General features: G+C 34.6%; 1 protein-coding gene across 4 annotated transcripts; it reads left to right on the forward strand.

The window, feature by feature from the left end:
* Positions 1 to 1353: 1353 nt before the first annotated feature.
* Positions 1354 to 14565, forward strand: LOC124177626 (macoilin-1). Of its 4 annotated transcripts, XM_046560195.1 has the most exons (13): positions 1357 to 1844; positions 2323 to 2464; positions 2797 to 2923; positions 3001 to 3130; positions 4149 to 4215; positions 4313 to 4526; positions 5047 to 5305; positions 5696 to 5965; positions 6661 to 6837; positions 7092 to 7367; positions 7913 to 8106; positions 8575 to 8727; positions 11648 to 14565. In XM_046560195.1, the coding sequence occupies exons 1-13, from the start codon at positions 1765 to 1767 to the stop codon at positions 11704 to 11706; spliced, it is 2148 nt and encodes a 715-aa protein (XP_046416151.1). In that variant the 5' UTR covers positions 1357 to 1764; the 3' UTR covers positions 11707 to 14565. The 4 variants fall into 4 exon arrangements, with proteins under 4 accessions (XP_046416149.1, XP_046416148.1, XP_046416151.1 ...); XM_046560193.1 differs by having other exon boundaries at positions 1354 to 1844; positions 6679 to 6837; positions 8575 to 14565; XM_046560192.1 differs by having other exon boundaries at positions 1355 to 1844; positions 8575 to 14565.
* The last annotated feature ends 1367 nt before the right edge of the window (positions 14566 to 15932 follow it).

Consider the following 15932-nt stretch of genomic DNA (forward strand, 5'->3'; position numbering starts at 1 on the left):
CTCGTTCGCCTTTTATCGACTGGGGGCCTATTCTCAAACTCGTACGATAACTATCGCATGTGAGAATCATTACGCAGCCAAATCAAATACGACTCAAATTTGGTATTCTCTAATACCACGCAGTCGCATACGTGTTGTCATATGCGATAATTTCCGAACGCGATAAGCCAGCAGTGTTGCCGCGTGATAGAATCTCGCAACAGCCAATCATTGCTTAGTTTACAAGAGAAATCCGTAAAGTATCGTAACAATGAGTATTCTTCGTTTGTTCTTCGATTCTTCCCAACAATGCATCGAGAGGAAGCGTGAAGCGTCCTACAGATCCATTATATTAGCTTCAACCTTGAATAAATACGATCAAAAATATATGTCCAGCGAGTACAACTATTGGATTGCAGTCTGGAATGTTATAATGCAATACACCAGTGCAATTATAAGAAGAGGTTGAAATTAATTTTGATTGAATAATGAGCTACTTACTTCGTCACTTAAGAAATAATATTATTGCCGATAACTGAGAAGAAACAAATTTCCGATTTTAATGGTATTTTTGTAATTTCATTCTGAATAAATGAAATGAAATGAAATATACAACCTCGTTTAATTATTCATTTAATAACGACCATATAACAAGTTTTCTATTTGAACCAAAAGATAATTCGAACCAACGGGTCTTTATCGCATATGATTTGCAGTATCGCACGGTCTTACTCAGGCCGTGTTCGTAAATTTATTGCCAGTACTAAAAATTCCCTAGGACAGAGACAGAGCTGACCATGAACTCGGCAGCGCAAAAGAAATAAAAGATTGCTGACAGTACTGTCAGTCAATTTTCGAACACGGCCTCAGTCGATACACGATGGACGATAATTATCGTACACGAATACTTAACCGAAGATCAAGAATACAGTTACATATATCGCATTTGATATTTTAGACATCCCGCATGCGGTCCTTAACTCGACAATAGAGCCCCTGCTGTTCGGATGAATGAACTTCAAGCAGTAATAACTTGCTAGTAACTTCCAGTCAATTGCTGCTGCTACTGTTTGCTACCCACGAAATCTTAGCCTTAGACATTTAAAAGACTTCCTTCTTTCCGAGTGATGAATAGTTCCGAATATTTTTAAAACGTTAAAAAAAATATATAAGAAAACAATGTAATATCAAGAGTTGACTGAAGATCATCGGCAGTCGACGTATGAAGATGTCATAGAATTTTTAAAACGGGGTAACGTCGACAGTACTCGAACGATAAAAAAGGAATTTCGTATCGGCAGAAAGTGTTCAAGGTTGGCAATCTTTGCACATGTCTAGTTCGTGGCACAAGTCGACCGACCGATGTTAGCACACTTCTCGTTACTTTTCGTTACCTCGATGGTTGGTGGATGTATACACAAGTATGATGTGTCCATGACGTCTGCGATCGATAAAGGCTTGAACCCGGAATAGTTTTTAAGCGAAGAGAAATGAGCGCGTTAGGATGATGGCACGTGTTTAAATTGTTTGAAAAATAATAGTAAGATTTTGTTAACGAACATCGTTAAAAGTTGATTAACCGCCATGTCTCGGGATGGACCAATCAGACGCACGACGTGCCGCTGCGAGCCCTCGAATAATCTATCCACAGACGAATGACAACAAAAGAGATTGATAGAGTTAGGAAGGTTCATAGGAATACGTATTTACGAAGGATTTAACACATTTTCCTTCTGTTGACAAGGTAAATAAGTTTGTATCATAGTGGTGAAAGTGTCGGGGAATATGAAGAGAAGAAATGCCGAGTGCGGCAAGCTTCGGAGGCCCTTGAAACGAAACAAAATTACGGAAGGAATTTACGGAAGGTAAACGTTCCTGCTGGTCGCCATATGTGTGCATCACAATGGCTGATCTTAAAAATAACCAAAAACCTCATCATATATATCGAGGTTTATTTTTCACTCATCCCTTCACCCCGTTGTACCAATTTACTTGATCCCCGCAATCTTTCGCCCCCAGACCTACTCTTTCACCACGATTTAAGAATTTCCAATTACCGGAGGGAAAAAAACAAAACAGATATTTTCACCACCAGTCCTGCTTGACGTTCTCCCTGGTTAAAATTTCGTATACATTAGGACAGCAGAAACGCAAGATCACATTAAAACATATAGAAGAAACAAATTTTTATATTTCAATAATTTTATCTGCATTTTTGTGGTTTTATCCAAATCTGTACCAAATTTTCTCTTTCTACCGTTCAAAAAACTTCAAATAGACTAAGAATACAGGGATCAAAAAATGAACTCGCATCGCTTGAGGTTTTTTATCTTACTATTACAGTACGCTGCTTTACTTGAAGTTTCTGCTGCTATGGGCGATGGTGATATTGGCAGATTTCATTCTAGAGTTCAGATTTGAATTCCTCTGGCCGTTCTGGCTTCTCCTTCGAAGTGTTTACGATTCTTTCAAATACCAAGGCTTGGTAAGTACCTCGGCAATAACGATAATATTAACTAGCGTTTTTTTTCATCCTTCAATCTTGTTATCGTTTTTGAATGTGTCTACAAACCTATTGCTCGATTCGTAAGGATTCTGAATATTTCAACGAATCTTTTACTACAACAGTTATTGGTTATAGCGCGCTTGTTTTCAGACTACAATTCGATTTTTTTTTTTACATGCAATTTATGCATTGTTTGATAAATTGTAACACAAAAATATTAATTAATACAATACAGCCTTGAATTCAGAGATTTTCTAACTTTTAATGGAAGATTAACAGGTCTTATGAACTAACGTTTTTTTGCTTCACAGGCCTTCTCCGTGTTTTTTATTTGCATCGCCCTAACGTCAGATATGATTTGCTTCTTCTTCATCCCTGTGCATTGGCTCTTCTTTGCCGCTAGCACATATGTTTGGGTTCAATACGTCTGGCATACAGGTATGTCAATCCATTTACTTACTTACAGTGTAAACTAATGAATTAGCACCATTGTAACATATAAAATTACCATTTAGATAAAGGTGTTTGCCTGCCAACGGTGATGCTGTGGCTCCTGTTCCTCTACATAGAAGCAGCAGTACGGTTACGTGATCTGCGCCACATGCCGTTTCATCTGGATCTCTGTAGGCCCTTTGCTGCTCATTGGTATTTATCTCGATTAATTAACTTTAATACGGTAACTTATGTATTGACATCCGAGTTACGATGTGAAAAGAAATAATTTACTTCACAACTTTCGAGTAGCTATGTTGTGGCAGACGTTAGTAGTTTTGGCATGTTGGGAAATATATTATATTTTTACTTCTGGTAATCAAATTTGGTTTGAAACCACTGGCACATACATTATATTACATTAATTATACTTCTATGTAGATTTATCTTATTGCATCATTCCATTCGAATTTTATGCTCATTATTAAATGGTCCATCTACTTTATTGAAAAGGATCCCACTTCGCCTTTCATAAGTGAATAAAGTCAATAGGAAGGCAGATTCTAAAGCTAAGTTAATTTTTACAATTTTTGTACTGTTAACATTGTTATTCTTGGATTGAATTACACTCCACGTATTTTTGCCGTACTGTAAAACGCGATCAGTTTAGAATATTTTTAAAAGATTTAAAACATTTTTGTGAAACAACATAGTTTTTACCTTATGCTAATTACTTTTAGTTTCGTTGCAATACAACTTTCAAACAATTATATTCCAATAGACCGGTAAACTACTGCAGTAGGACCAGTTCACGAAATACTTCCCTTTAAATTAATTCTCAAAAAATTACCCCTTTACCGATAAGACAAGTGGTAGCTAATCTCTTTTATACTTCTGGTCAGAATTATTGATAGTTTAATTTTTAAAGTAAATATCGGAATTGTGAGAAAAGAAAATTAAATACATTAGTGAGATCGATTCAAAGACCATGGAATACCGAGTGTACTTTTAAGGTTGGACAGTATCACTTTAGCCAATCTAATCAATTAGCTGCTTGCTATCCAGAACAGATATTGAAAGACGAAAAAAAAAATCCTTCAAAATGAACGGTTAATAGTTATATACGTGAATAACTCATCCTGCTTAAAAAAGAAAAAAGCAACTTGTTCCTAAGAATGTGGTTTTAATTATTCAAATCTGCTGATTTTAATCAAGTTTTTATCACTTTCAGCATTGGCTATCCTGTAGTCACATTAGGCTTTGGTTTCAAAAGCTACGTGGGCTACAGAATGAGACAGGTGATGTGAATTTACTGTTTTTTCGTTTTCTACCCATTGCAAAAAAAATATATAGCATGATAGGAACGGAAGATAATTTACCATCTCACCGTTTCAGAGAAAACAAAAAGACGTAGCTAAGGAAAACGAGTTTTACCTTCAGCTGCTACAGCAAGCGCTGCCCGTCGAACAGCAGGCTGCAACTATGCAGCAGCTTCAGCCACAGGCTCAGTTGCAAACACAGTTAGCCTCTGCCCCTCAGGAGCAACACACAAAGTCACAGTTGCACAGGCACAATCCACAGTACAACACAAGTCCTGAGAAGAGTAGAGGTAGTTTACATATATATCGGGAATTCTATACTAACTGGACTAATTTCTTATCTTTACCATCTTTGATATAATCCATATTTTCATACCATTGTACCAACTATAAAAAGGATTCTCACATTTTCCCTAAATTTGTGTTTACTTGTGAAGATTTGGAGTTCAGAAACTTACACCAGTCTTAGTCTCTTTTCAATTGTACAAGCAACTTTGAAGAATTTCATTTAGCAAACGTAGTATTGAGAGGTTTTAGGAATATTTTAGTAATGGTGAATCGGTAATAAATGCGCCGAAGAAATTGAACTATCGAAATAATAAACTACCATGTGATAAAAATTGGGATTACTCTCCAGTTATCATTGGTATTTTTCGTCCTGCGTAATATCAAATAATAATTTAAAGCACGAGCCGCACATTACCTTTAATTGACAGTGATAATTTTCATATCTCTTAAATAATAGAAGTGTTTTCTCTTGCCTCTTTTCATTTCTTAAAATCTATTGAATGATGTCGAATTTGTTCACAGGTGGTTGTAGCGTGACTACAGAATCGAGCATACAAAATGGTGGAGTACACAGTGGCACGCACAGCGCGTCACAAGCACAAAATGCCACCAAAAACAGCCACAGAAAGTCACTTGACAAAGGGGATAACAAACAGGACGAGCAACAAAACAAACAGAATGCAACAAACGTTTCACAGAATGACAAAAGTGATAAGAAGTTTGCACACAGTAATGGAACCACAGTGCCTCACAACGACCTACAATTTATTGAGAGGGTTGGGTAAGCGAAATCATCATTCTGGTTAATCCAAATTTCATCATCTCTGCGCAGTTTGAAACATGAGAATCAACGCTAGGATTTGTGCAGGATATTTAAACAAACAATTGCAACGAAACTTTCCTCTAAATGTTCAGAAATTTACAATGAAAGAGCTATTCTAGTTTTGTTATTCTTTTTTAATCTAATAACGTCACAAAGTACTAATTAATTTCTTATTTAATGCAATGCTGAAAAATACTGTTAAAATAAAAACGGCATTCATTTTTCACAGATTTCATATGAATAGTATATTGGTCAAATGCTGTGTATATTTATTGTGCAATGTAAAATCTCAAAGTAAAAGCGTTTTAAGGAAACAAAAGCAATTTTTAGAATTGCCTCTTTTCTCAGACCAGTCTCTGTTCTGAAATTCAGCTCTGTGAACGATTTTGACGTAAACGAAGTAGAAAAGGATAAATCAGTGAAAGGGGGAGGTTCTGCGCACACCTCTGTTAAAATACAGTCAAATGGATCTGCCGGAGCAAAGTGGAATAATGTTAAAGAAAGCCGAGACTCTTCGACGACAGTAAATGGTCAACGAGAGCGAAAAGGCCGACAAGCTAAATCAACAGTCGAAACAGTAGCAGAGCAACAAAAACAGCAAGATGAATATTGTCAGAGGTTTGTGACCATACTTTGGAATTCTTTGTGTTTGGTAGTTAAGGTGCTGCTGATCTGATGTCTCATATATATATTTCGTGACTTCAGAAGCAGGGAAATTTCTTCATTGAACTGTGCGAGAATGGAGGTGCGGCTCCTACTAAGAAAATTTTTAAATCGTAGCTTGAATAAAAGTTAACGTCCCTGACTCCGTCATTGCTGACGTAGATCACCGATAATGTTTGTTATGCCAATTACAATCACCGACTTGAATATTCACTGCTTCTACGATTTCAGAATCTGTTACCCTTCCAATAGACATTTAAAGGTATATAAAAACACCCGTGTAATTTGGGAAAACTTATTTCATCCATTAGCTTTACATAAATATGGCACAGTTCGACAAAGAAATTTTCAGATGACAGGAGCCTGCTCATGATCGTGCTCATGATCCACAAGAAGTCTTCGTCGACTTGTAAGTGATTTCATTGGTCGAATCTAACAGAACAGGCCAATGAAATCAGTGGCCTTAGTTCAACGTTGAATGCCCAAAAGCGCTGTAAGTGCTTATAACATCACGAAATATATATTTACAAGCCAGGTCAGCGGTGTCTTAAATAGCGTATAAATCAAGATACCTCAAAAATTTTATAAAGGCAAGAATCTTCTTGCTATTTTTATTACTATACGATTTTAATTTATTGCCAATGAAATAGGTTACTGGTGTGTCGCAGGCTCGAGGCTGACATCAAAAGACTAAAATCAGACCTCCAGTCAAGTCGGCAAGTTGAACAGGAGTTGCGTTTGCAGATCAGTGCGCTAGTCACTGGGGAGCGACAAGCCAAAGGTGACATTCAGCAGCTGCAGCACGATAACGATCAGCTGCAGAATAAGTAAGGGTGACAAATCTACGTACAGCCCTTTTACTTTCGTTATGTAAAAAAAAATTCAAAATAGCTAAAGCAAACTCACTTCAAAATTAAACTTCAAATCCTGGTATTTCTTCTGTAAAGTTCTGCAATTTATTCCATAGTTTTATACTTGAACAAAACAGAAACCTCTTCAGTATAATATATTACTGAATGTTTTTAAGACATATATTAGTTCCAGTTATACATTATAATTTTTAATGATTTGATATTGTCAGACTACACGGGCTGGTAACAGCGCGTCAATTAGACAAACAGACCATGTCGTCTTTGGAAAGACGAATAACAGAAGAGAGGAGGCAGCGGAGTACCTGTGAGGCATCTTTAGCTGCAGAAAGACGGGCACGCCGTGTGGCAGAGGAAGCTCGAAGTTCCATTCCGCCGCCGCCGCCACCTGTAAGGCAAGAGTGTACTGACGCTTGTAAATCCCGAAGAGCACAAATGGAACAGGAACTGAAGAGCCTGCGTCGAGAACTCAAAGCAAAAGAAGAACGGTACGCTGCAGTAGATATGACCTATTGGATGTTGAAAAATTGACATATTCTTTTTGAAAATTCGTTTGTTCTAGGACTTAATTTTAGTATGTGTTACCAGAAAATTCAGATAACGTGAATTGAATAGCAGTTTGGCCGTAATAAGAGGCATATTACATATTCATAATATAATTTTTCGCAACACCTAATTTTTAGTTGGTTGAATCCATTTGAAATCAAGCGGGCCAGCGTACATCATATTCCATAATTGCTTGTGACTGAAGTATGTTCTTCCTTACCCAAAATAAATGTGGGTTTTTTCTGATATTTGACATGCAATGCATGACGCACATTTCTCAAAATTCTTGATTTGAGATGAATTCAGCGTGTTGTACCTAATTTTAATTTTTTTGTTATTTAACTACAAGAGAAGTTATGAATAGCTGGTTTAGGTACCACGTAACGTACTTTCGGCATTATCTTGAAGTTTGATTCCAAACGAAATATTTAAAAACTCCAAAAACTACTGTAGGATTATAATTTTCCTTGATAATTTTTAATCAAAGGTACGCATCAATTGAGAAGGATGTTTCACGATGTAAGGAAAGCCATGGTGAGACTGAAATCCTGCTTGGAGCATTTAGTGCTCTGCAGGATAAGAATGCTCATCTAGAAAATAGTCTCAGCGCTGAAACACGAATCAAACTCGACCTTTTCTCAGCCCTTGGGGAAGCAAAGCGTCAGCTGGAAATCAGAGAGAGTGAGTAATTACACATCGATTCATTTTGCAAAGCAAATTACAGGTTGTCTACTGCTTCTTAAATATCCTGAAATTCTGGAATTATCCTGGAATACAAAAATTGCTCCTTAAGTCCTGGAAAAGTGCTGGACTAATTTGATTCATCCTAAAAAATTTAGTACGATACAGTTTTGATTGAAAACTGTCATATTTCATTGGTAATACACGGCTTTCTTATGGAAAGTATAAGTCATCAGGCCTCCAGAGCATATGCGTAATATCTACAGTTGTATACATTTTTTTTAATCAACTCCTAACCACCTCATCCTATTCTAAAAACTCATAAGAAATCGAAATTAAAGTTCTAGAATTTTTCAATGAATTGTCCTGGAGACTCCTGGAATAGTCCTGAAATCTAAATTCTAGATTGCAGTATACATCCTGAAAATAAAATCGCCATGGTGATTACACGATTTTTCTCTTTTTCAGGTTTGATAAGAACACAGGAGAAGGAAATCGAGACGTTGAAAGCCAAGATTGCACAAGATTTGGCAGTTATGCCTCAAGATTCATTCGGTCCTGGTCCAGCGCCAAGTTCGGCCACGTCGAAGCTTCGTTTGAATAACGAAGTACGAGTTGGAGGTAATAAAATACGCGGGAATGAAAATCCCTTTCCGGGATGCACCGTATCCAATCTGGATCCAAACGCTACCGCATATACGCCGAAAGGTTCTTTGGTCGCGTCCACAGAGGCTTGAGGTCCTCTTGTTCGACTTCAAAATCATAGCCCCCACGAAGCCAGAGTCCAATAATAAACTTGACCACCCAACGTCAAACATGTTTCAGGTTAAATTCAGCTGAAACAAATTTTTTCCTATATAGAAATGTATATTTCAATTTACATGTTATTTCTCAATTGTTCGAACAAAGGATATTGACATTTTCTCTGTTATTCAATTTCTTATGCAAAATGTAAATTACTTATTCGAAATTGTAATTTTTTTTTTTTTTTTTTTTAGTATTATGCAATCGAAGTCGAGCTCTAAACCTCAATTTTTTTTTATTTGCGAAGTTATCCTGAAACATGATTTGTACAGACCATCAGATCGTTGTCAACACGACGTAACTGTACGCGTGACATTTGGAACGGAACTTACCTGAATGAATTGGCGTTTTATATCCGCACTGCTTACATACGCTGTTCCGAAGTTTGTTATTAAAAGGATTACCTAATTATCGAGATAAATTGCGATTTAGTCCATTCATCTGTAACGTAAAGACTGCTATATATTTTTTAAATCAAAACAAATTCCAATTTGAAAGAGAGTGAAATTTGTAGCGTAAACAAATCGAGTCATCAAATTCCGTGAATCCAATCATTTTTGAATAACCATAATAACACAATGAGAATGATCAAATGAAAAAGTAAACTTAAGGCGGCAGTACCAACGGCGAAGTAGAAATATTGCTTTGAAAACTTTTTCGCAACCTTCGCACAGCGTATTCATAATCTTATAATGACTCGTGAGAACGTTGACCCTCATTTAAGTCGTAACCTGAAGCTAGTCCACCCTAAAATTGTATTTATTGTCATCAGTATAATAAGCCAGTAAAATCACATGATCATTGATTGCAACCACAAAGATGAAGGTATAAAAAAAACCATACAAAATAAAGTGCAATTTATTGCTACCTGTTTAAAGCATTCAATGATGAGGTTTGACCAGTAAACGGTAAAATTAAACGAACGGGGCACTGAAATTTGTTCTTTTTTGTCCTTGGGCAGAACTCTTTAGATTGCACAATATGAAACTCTATAATTGGGTCGGTATCTGATTTCTTGAAAGAGTAAGGTTCAACTATCGTTCTGGCTACGGAGAATTTAATGAAATTTCAGGCGGACGCGACTAGAAAAAATTAGTAAAGTAGGTGAATTAAAACTTAAAAGGCAACAGTCTTGGTTTTCTGTTTATGGTTTCACAAATTGTTCATTGGTGTCGTGTTGATTTTTTATTTGCACTGCGGGGTTCGAAATTGTTTTCTTTAAAACTAATGTCAAAACGTTGAAAATGTAACTTTTTTGTTTGATGATACTTTACTTCGAAATGGGAAGCCAGTTTGGATATATCATAGCACCCATCATCGCCATATATACACATTATCTCACTTGTATATATAAAGCACTCTCATGACATTTAATTTATTAATTATTTATTGTTTAAACAGCGAAAAGTATTGTCGGGAGGATTTACTATACATACCGTTGTGGACACAAATTTTCGTTTGTTGAATGTTTATTTCAGTTGACCCCATCTTAAATTCCAATCGTATTATTCGCCGATGATGTTCGTTTGGTTCAAGTAATTCTAATAGTTGTAAAAAAAAAAAAAAAAAAAAAAATGCCAGTACAGGGCTGGTAACGGATCAATATTCGTCACTTTTTTTCATGAACAATCTAGTGACAAATTTAGTCCAAGTTACGCTAAACTTTAAAAGTTGAGTGATGTATAAATTTTTCACCGGTTTATTTAAAGGTTGGTGTTGTAACAATAATTTCATGCTAATTTATCACATATTGGTAATGTTATTGAGTGTGTGAGGAATGTAAAATATTAAAATTTTGTTGATTATAGAGGTGCAGGGGCACTTGAATATTTCTTTCCACTGATTAGAAGGCGTCGGGAATTTGAAAATCTTGAAATACCTTTCCTGACAAAGCTTGTCCTTTTCTCAGAACCATTAAACAACGTCTGTTATAACAATTGTATAAACAAAAAACTCACACTTAGCTTGTGTATACCTAGATGAAAAGTTTTTTGCGTTACTTTCAGCTTTATTTAGAAATAACACCTTCACTATTTGCTCTCAATAAATATACATGCATGAAAATCTTCATTCAGGCAAATATGACTCATCAGAATATGCGGAAATGCGTCCGTCCACTGATAAAAGTGTAGCTACGCAGTAAACAGAAAAACTGAATAATTTTTATAAGATATGACATCCTTTGAAGTTTTACTTGCACTAATAGATTCACTAACCAAAATCGGTAACAAAAATATATAATCTCTCCTGTCATGCTGAGATAGCTTCAAAAGCAAGCAAGACTCAGGGTAGTTCGTTTTTTATACTTATGATTAAAATACAAGGTATTTCGTCGGTTTGGTTTTTCTTCTAAATAAATACTTAATAAATTTGTAATTGTTTGAAAATGGCGTAGCCACTACCAGCCCTGCTGATAGATTTGGTGTTCCCTGTGAAAACGTAAAAGTTTGGAAACTTCGGTGGGTTACAAGAAGCTAATGAACTATCAAAACTGAGGAAATAACAACCATTAGAATTTCGAATGATATTTGTTCCTATTTGATTAACTAATATTCACTTTTCAAGGAGCTACCAATGCGATTCACGTTAGCTATATAGTTTCATGTTATTCACTGTAGAATGTCTTGTGAAATTTTGCCTCTTGATAAACATGATTACAAAGTTTCTATTACCATATTTAATAAATGATGTGTTTACTTAGAAAGGTGTATTAAAATTTGTGTTCACATTTGTACAGATCGTTACAATTGGTCAACTTACGTTAGGCCTGAGCCAGAAACCTCCTTTCACGCTTAGTTACGTCATGCTTAGTGCTACGCTTCCCTTTCACTGTCGGACCAGAGTTGATTAGAGCGAATCAAGTCTTGAGGAAACTTCAAAGAAGCTATTACCGAGCCTTGATGCTCTCTTTATAATACCGATCGTTACATCCATAAATTAATTATTGCCAAATGGTGAAATCCAGATGCCTATTTTAATAGTTTGATATGTATCTATTATTCATTGTCCAGCGGTATTATTACCCTCATGTATATACATAGGAATTTGATGAAAAAACAAATTTAAAAAAGTGTTAATGAAACACTTGGGCATTTGCACGGCATAGTAACGTACCGCAAGAAAAGGTTGTTAATATTAATTTCTAATCCGATTCGGGAATAATCTTTCCTAATATGTATGTAACGTAATACATGTAAGTTTCTGAGTTACATGCAAAGGCATATATGTATATGTACATATACTATACGTATATGACTTAAATATACTTGAAGTGAGAAAATTTTTAGTTTACTTTGGAACTTAACTCATTGTCAGCAGAAATTGTCTCTGCACAAGGGGCGCGTTATATAGAAATAATGAAAAAAACGATTCAATTTTATTATTTAATTACAGTAATTGTTATACTTAGTTGATGATATGTAAAATACAGATACGTATCTTCCCCTCCAACACAGGATTTACAAGGATCGCAACAATGTACCTAAATACTACATTATTATTATCATCACTTGTGTCGTAAAAAATAATTTGTCCTAGTTACAACACGCAGAGAATTGAACTGATAATATATCACTCCGAATCCAGTCAGTAATCTTATCCTTAACGTGTCTTAATAATTGTAATTTTTCTTATGATATATATCACAAGTACTTAATTTATCATTATTTGATTATTTTTATTTTCATTCTTTATCTTTTCTTCTTGTTTCTTTTTTTTTAATTTTGGTTCACGGTGATTCCGATCACCGTTCCCTTCCACGATTTGAATAAGATAGCACAACGCGAGCTTATAAGTTTAAGCAACTCCTTCCGGACATATGAAAATGATATGTAATATTATTTCATTTGCTAGGCTCTAACTTTAATGATTTGTTTTTTAGTTCGACAAAAAATGTAATAATAATGATAATAATAATAATAACAGTAGTGGTAGTGGTAGTAGTAAAGGATAAAACGAGTGTTGACAAATTTCTTTATGCCTGACTGTGTTAATTAATTGATGTTGATATTTAAAAAGAAATCGTGTGATAATATGTTTTTGTCATTATACTGACTAAAATTTTAATGCGCTTCCAACATTTAATTACGTACTTACTTAACTTACTTACTCACTTATACTTTTTAATTAGAGTTTAAGTTTAAGATAATTAATTTGCTAGCTGCTGCTGCTGCTCCTGCTGCTGCTGCTGCTGCTGCTTTACAACAGCATTGATCTCACAGCACGGTCACTATCTGTGCCTGTTGCAAATGCCCTACACATCCTACTAACTTTATTGTCATGCGATCAACAGTGCACGTAGTGACACTTTAATTAATATATATATATATACAACAAGTTTTTGAAATAATTTGCATAAATTGAAAATGTCTTTTATTTGAGGAAAGAAGTTTCGAAAACAAAAATTGAAAACTCGTACTGTAAACCATCGTGATAATACGATCATCCAGGTACAGATTGCACAAAGTTTGTAGTTTTTATTGAATTTTTGTAATTATAACTTATGTACCATACCTGCTGCGTACAACGTGTAGGTACGGACAATTGATTCACGGCTACCGATAACGTACAATTTTATATTGTATACCACCCTCTTATTATTATAGTACGGTGTGTGTAGAAACATCTTTTTCTTTTCTCTCTCTCTTTTTCTCTCTCTCTCTCTCTCTCTCTCTCTCTTTCTCTCTCCAGTGCCCTGAATATATCTATTACATAGTAATGTTTGCGATGTACCTCCTTATTCTTGGAAGGATAACATTATTAAATAAAGCTAGAAAAATAAAGTCGGGCAGTCGAGAAGAAAAAAATAACGATGATAGTAATAATAATTTAGAAGAAGAAACAAAAAAACGAAATAAAAAAAAAAAAATATGACATTTCGATAAAAACATGAAAGTACAAAATATGTAAAAGTTTAAAAGAAAACAAATAAGACATACATCGCGAAAATATTGAAAACTTATTTTGTTATATATACTGCAGAATGCCACTGTTTCAAAGGAATAATAATTTATTTTTTGTTTTTATTATACTTTTCTGGTTGATAATTGAATATTGATCGGTACCCAATATCAGCATACATATCTATTATTAAAATCTCTTAATCTTCCTTCAATATTGTTAATTCGACAATTATTTCTAATAAATTGTTTGTAACGAATTTTATATTCACATATGTTTCTCACACACGTCGTGCAGTTTGGTACTGATCAATTTTTCGTTATTTACAAAACTTATGCTAAATTGATATGTAATGTGTATAAAAAAAAAAAAGAAAAAGAATTGCTGTAAAACGCCATTAAATTTGAAATGATTGTGAAAATTTAGTACAACTGTTATTATGATTGAAATTGTTAGTATTTAATTTGATATATTGGAAACGAACAATGAATGGTAAATAGATAATACATACTGGCGAAATATTTGAAACTTGCGTCGCAAAGGAATACCAAAATCGATTAAAATAAAAAAACAAACAAATGAAAAACAAAGTTATATCAAATATTGTTTGCACAGAGTTAATTCGCATTCAGCATTTGTTGTTATATGTGGATGGTCTTGATGTTAATGTTTAATCAATCCTGACCCTAGGGTGTGTAATGCTTCTATAATGAAACGATATATTGACAAATAAAGTGATTGCATGTCAATAAAACACTATAGCATCCGTGCATAAACCAAAAACAAAAAACTTTCTGATAACCATAATTTGTCAATCAAGGTAACGATTAATCTTACATGTTCGTAGCTCCATTGAGCTCTTGTTGTAAGCTGCCCCATCTGACTCCCTCACTCTTTCATGAATTACACATGATGCGAGCACGTAAATATGGGAGTAAGATACATATTGCTTATCACAAGAGACTACTTGCACATATTCTTATTCTAGTGGATCGTCAGCTGAGTGAGCCAATACTTGTTGACTTAACACAAACAAGAGAAAAATTTTTTCTGATCTACGAAAATAATTATCGAAACACGATTGTCTTTCTCGTTCTTCTTTTTTTTCCAATTAAGTATTCGCCGGAGTTTATTTTATTTTTATTTACAATTAGTTACTTTTCAGATCTAAGCTGATTTGAGTTTCTTGTAATTTGTCAATATTGTTGGAGACTAAAGTCATGTGTAGAGATACATTTTTTACAAAACGTTTTAGCATTATATTCAATTCAATTCTTTTAATTCTATTGAACATTCTAAGATGGATGCAGCCGCATAATAATGGTTACTAATTTATTCTTCCCTCATTCCGTACAAGCTGGTCGCTTATGGGGACATATCCGAAAGAGTATGGATGATTTGGAAATTATTGTTGTTATTATTATTATTATTCAAATCCGATGCAACATAATCTGACATGAGGAATGGGTCCTAGATGTTGTTGCATATATAGTTAGTGTTTAACACTTGGTTGCGATGGTATATGATAAACACAACATAGTACGAAATTGAGAATAACAGAAGAAGAAAAAAAACTGCAAGCAATGCGATTGCAATTCGATTCGAATGAGTAACTAGAAATGTGGTGGCAAGTTGATCCAATTACAGGGCTCATAGTGGTCTCCGTGACCGGAAAAAGTGATAAAAGTGATCATTTAGTGAATAAAGTGATTAAAAAGTGACATGTTTCGGAAAATTTATACATTTAATTTCGGAGTACATGGTTCACATCTATTATACCGAGTGCCTGTTCGTCAAGGTGGAGTGAGAATGTAAAATTTTTGTAAATCGAAAGGGCCGATTGTAGGAAAGTTGTGGATATGCGTGTAAGTACAGAAAATTCTTTGCCGCAGCCTGAAAGTTAAGATCTTCAGCTACGGAAAAAGATTTAAAGTTTTGGTGTTATAGCCCGATTCAAAATTCATGCTTTTTCCATACTTATTCACACATGCATGATGATTATGTTCACATCTTTGCATCAAATTGGGACATTCTGAACTGAAATGGAATTGGTGTCATTTTGTTTTTTGAACCATCAGGAAAGTATTTTTACAGATTAGAGAATTGGGAAAGAATTATTTCTC

Source organism: Neodiprion fabricii, chromosome 3 (genome assembly GCF_021155785.1).
Source record: "Neodiprion fabricii isolate iyNeoFabr1 chromosome 3, iyNeoFabr1.1, whole genome shotgun sequence".
Classification (NCBI taxonomy): Eukaryota; Metazoa; Arthropoda; class Insecta; order Hymenoptera; family Diprionidae; genus Neodiprion; species Neodiprion fabricii.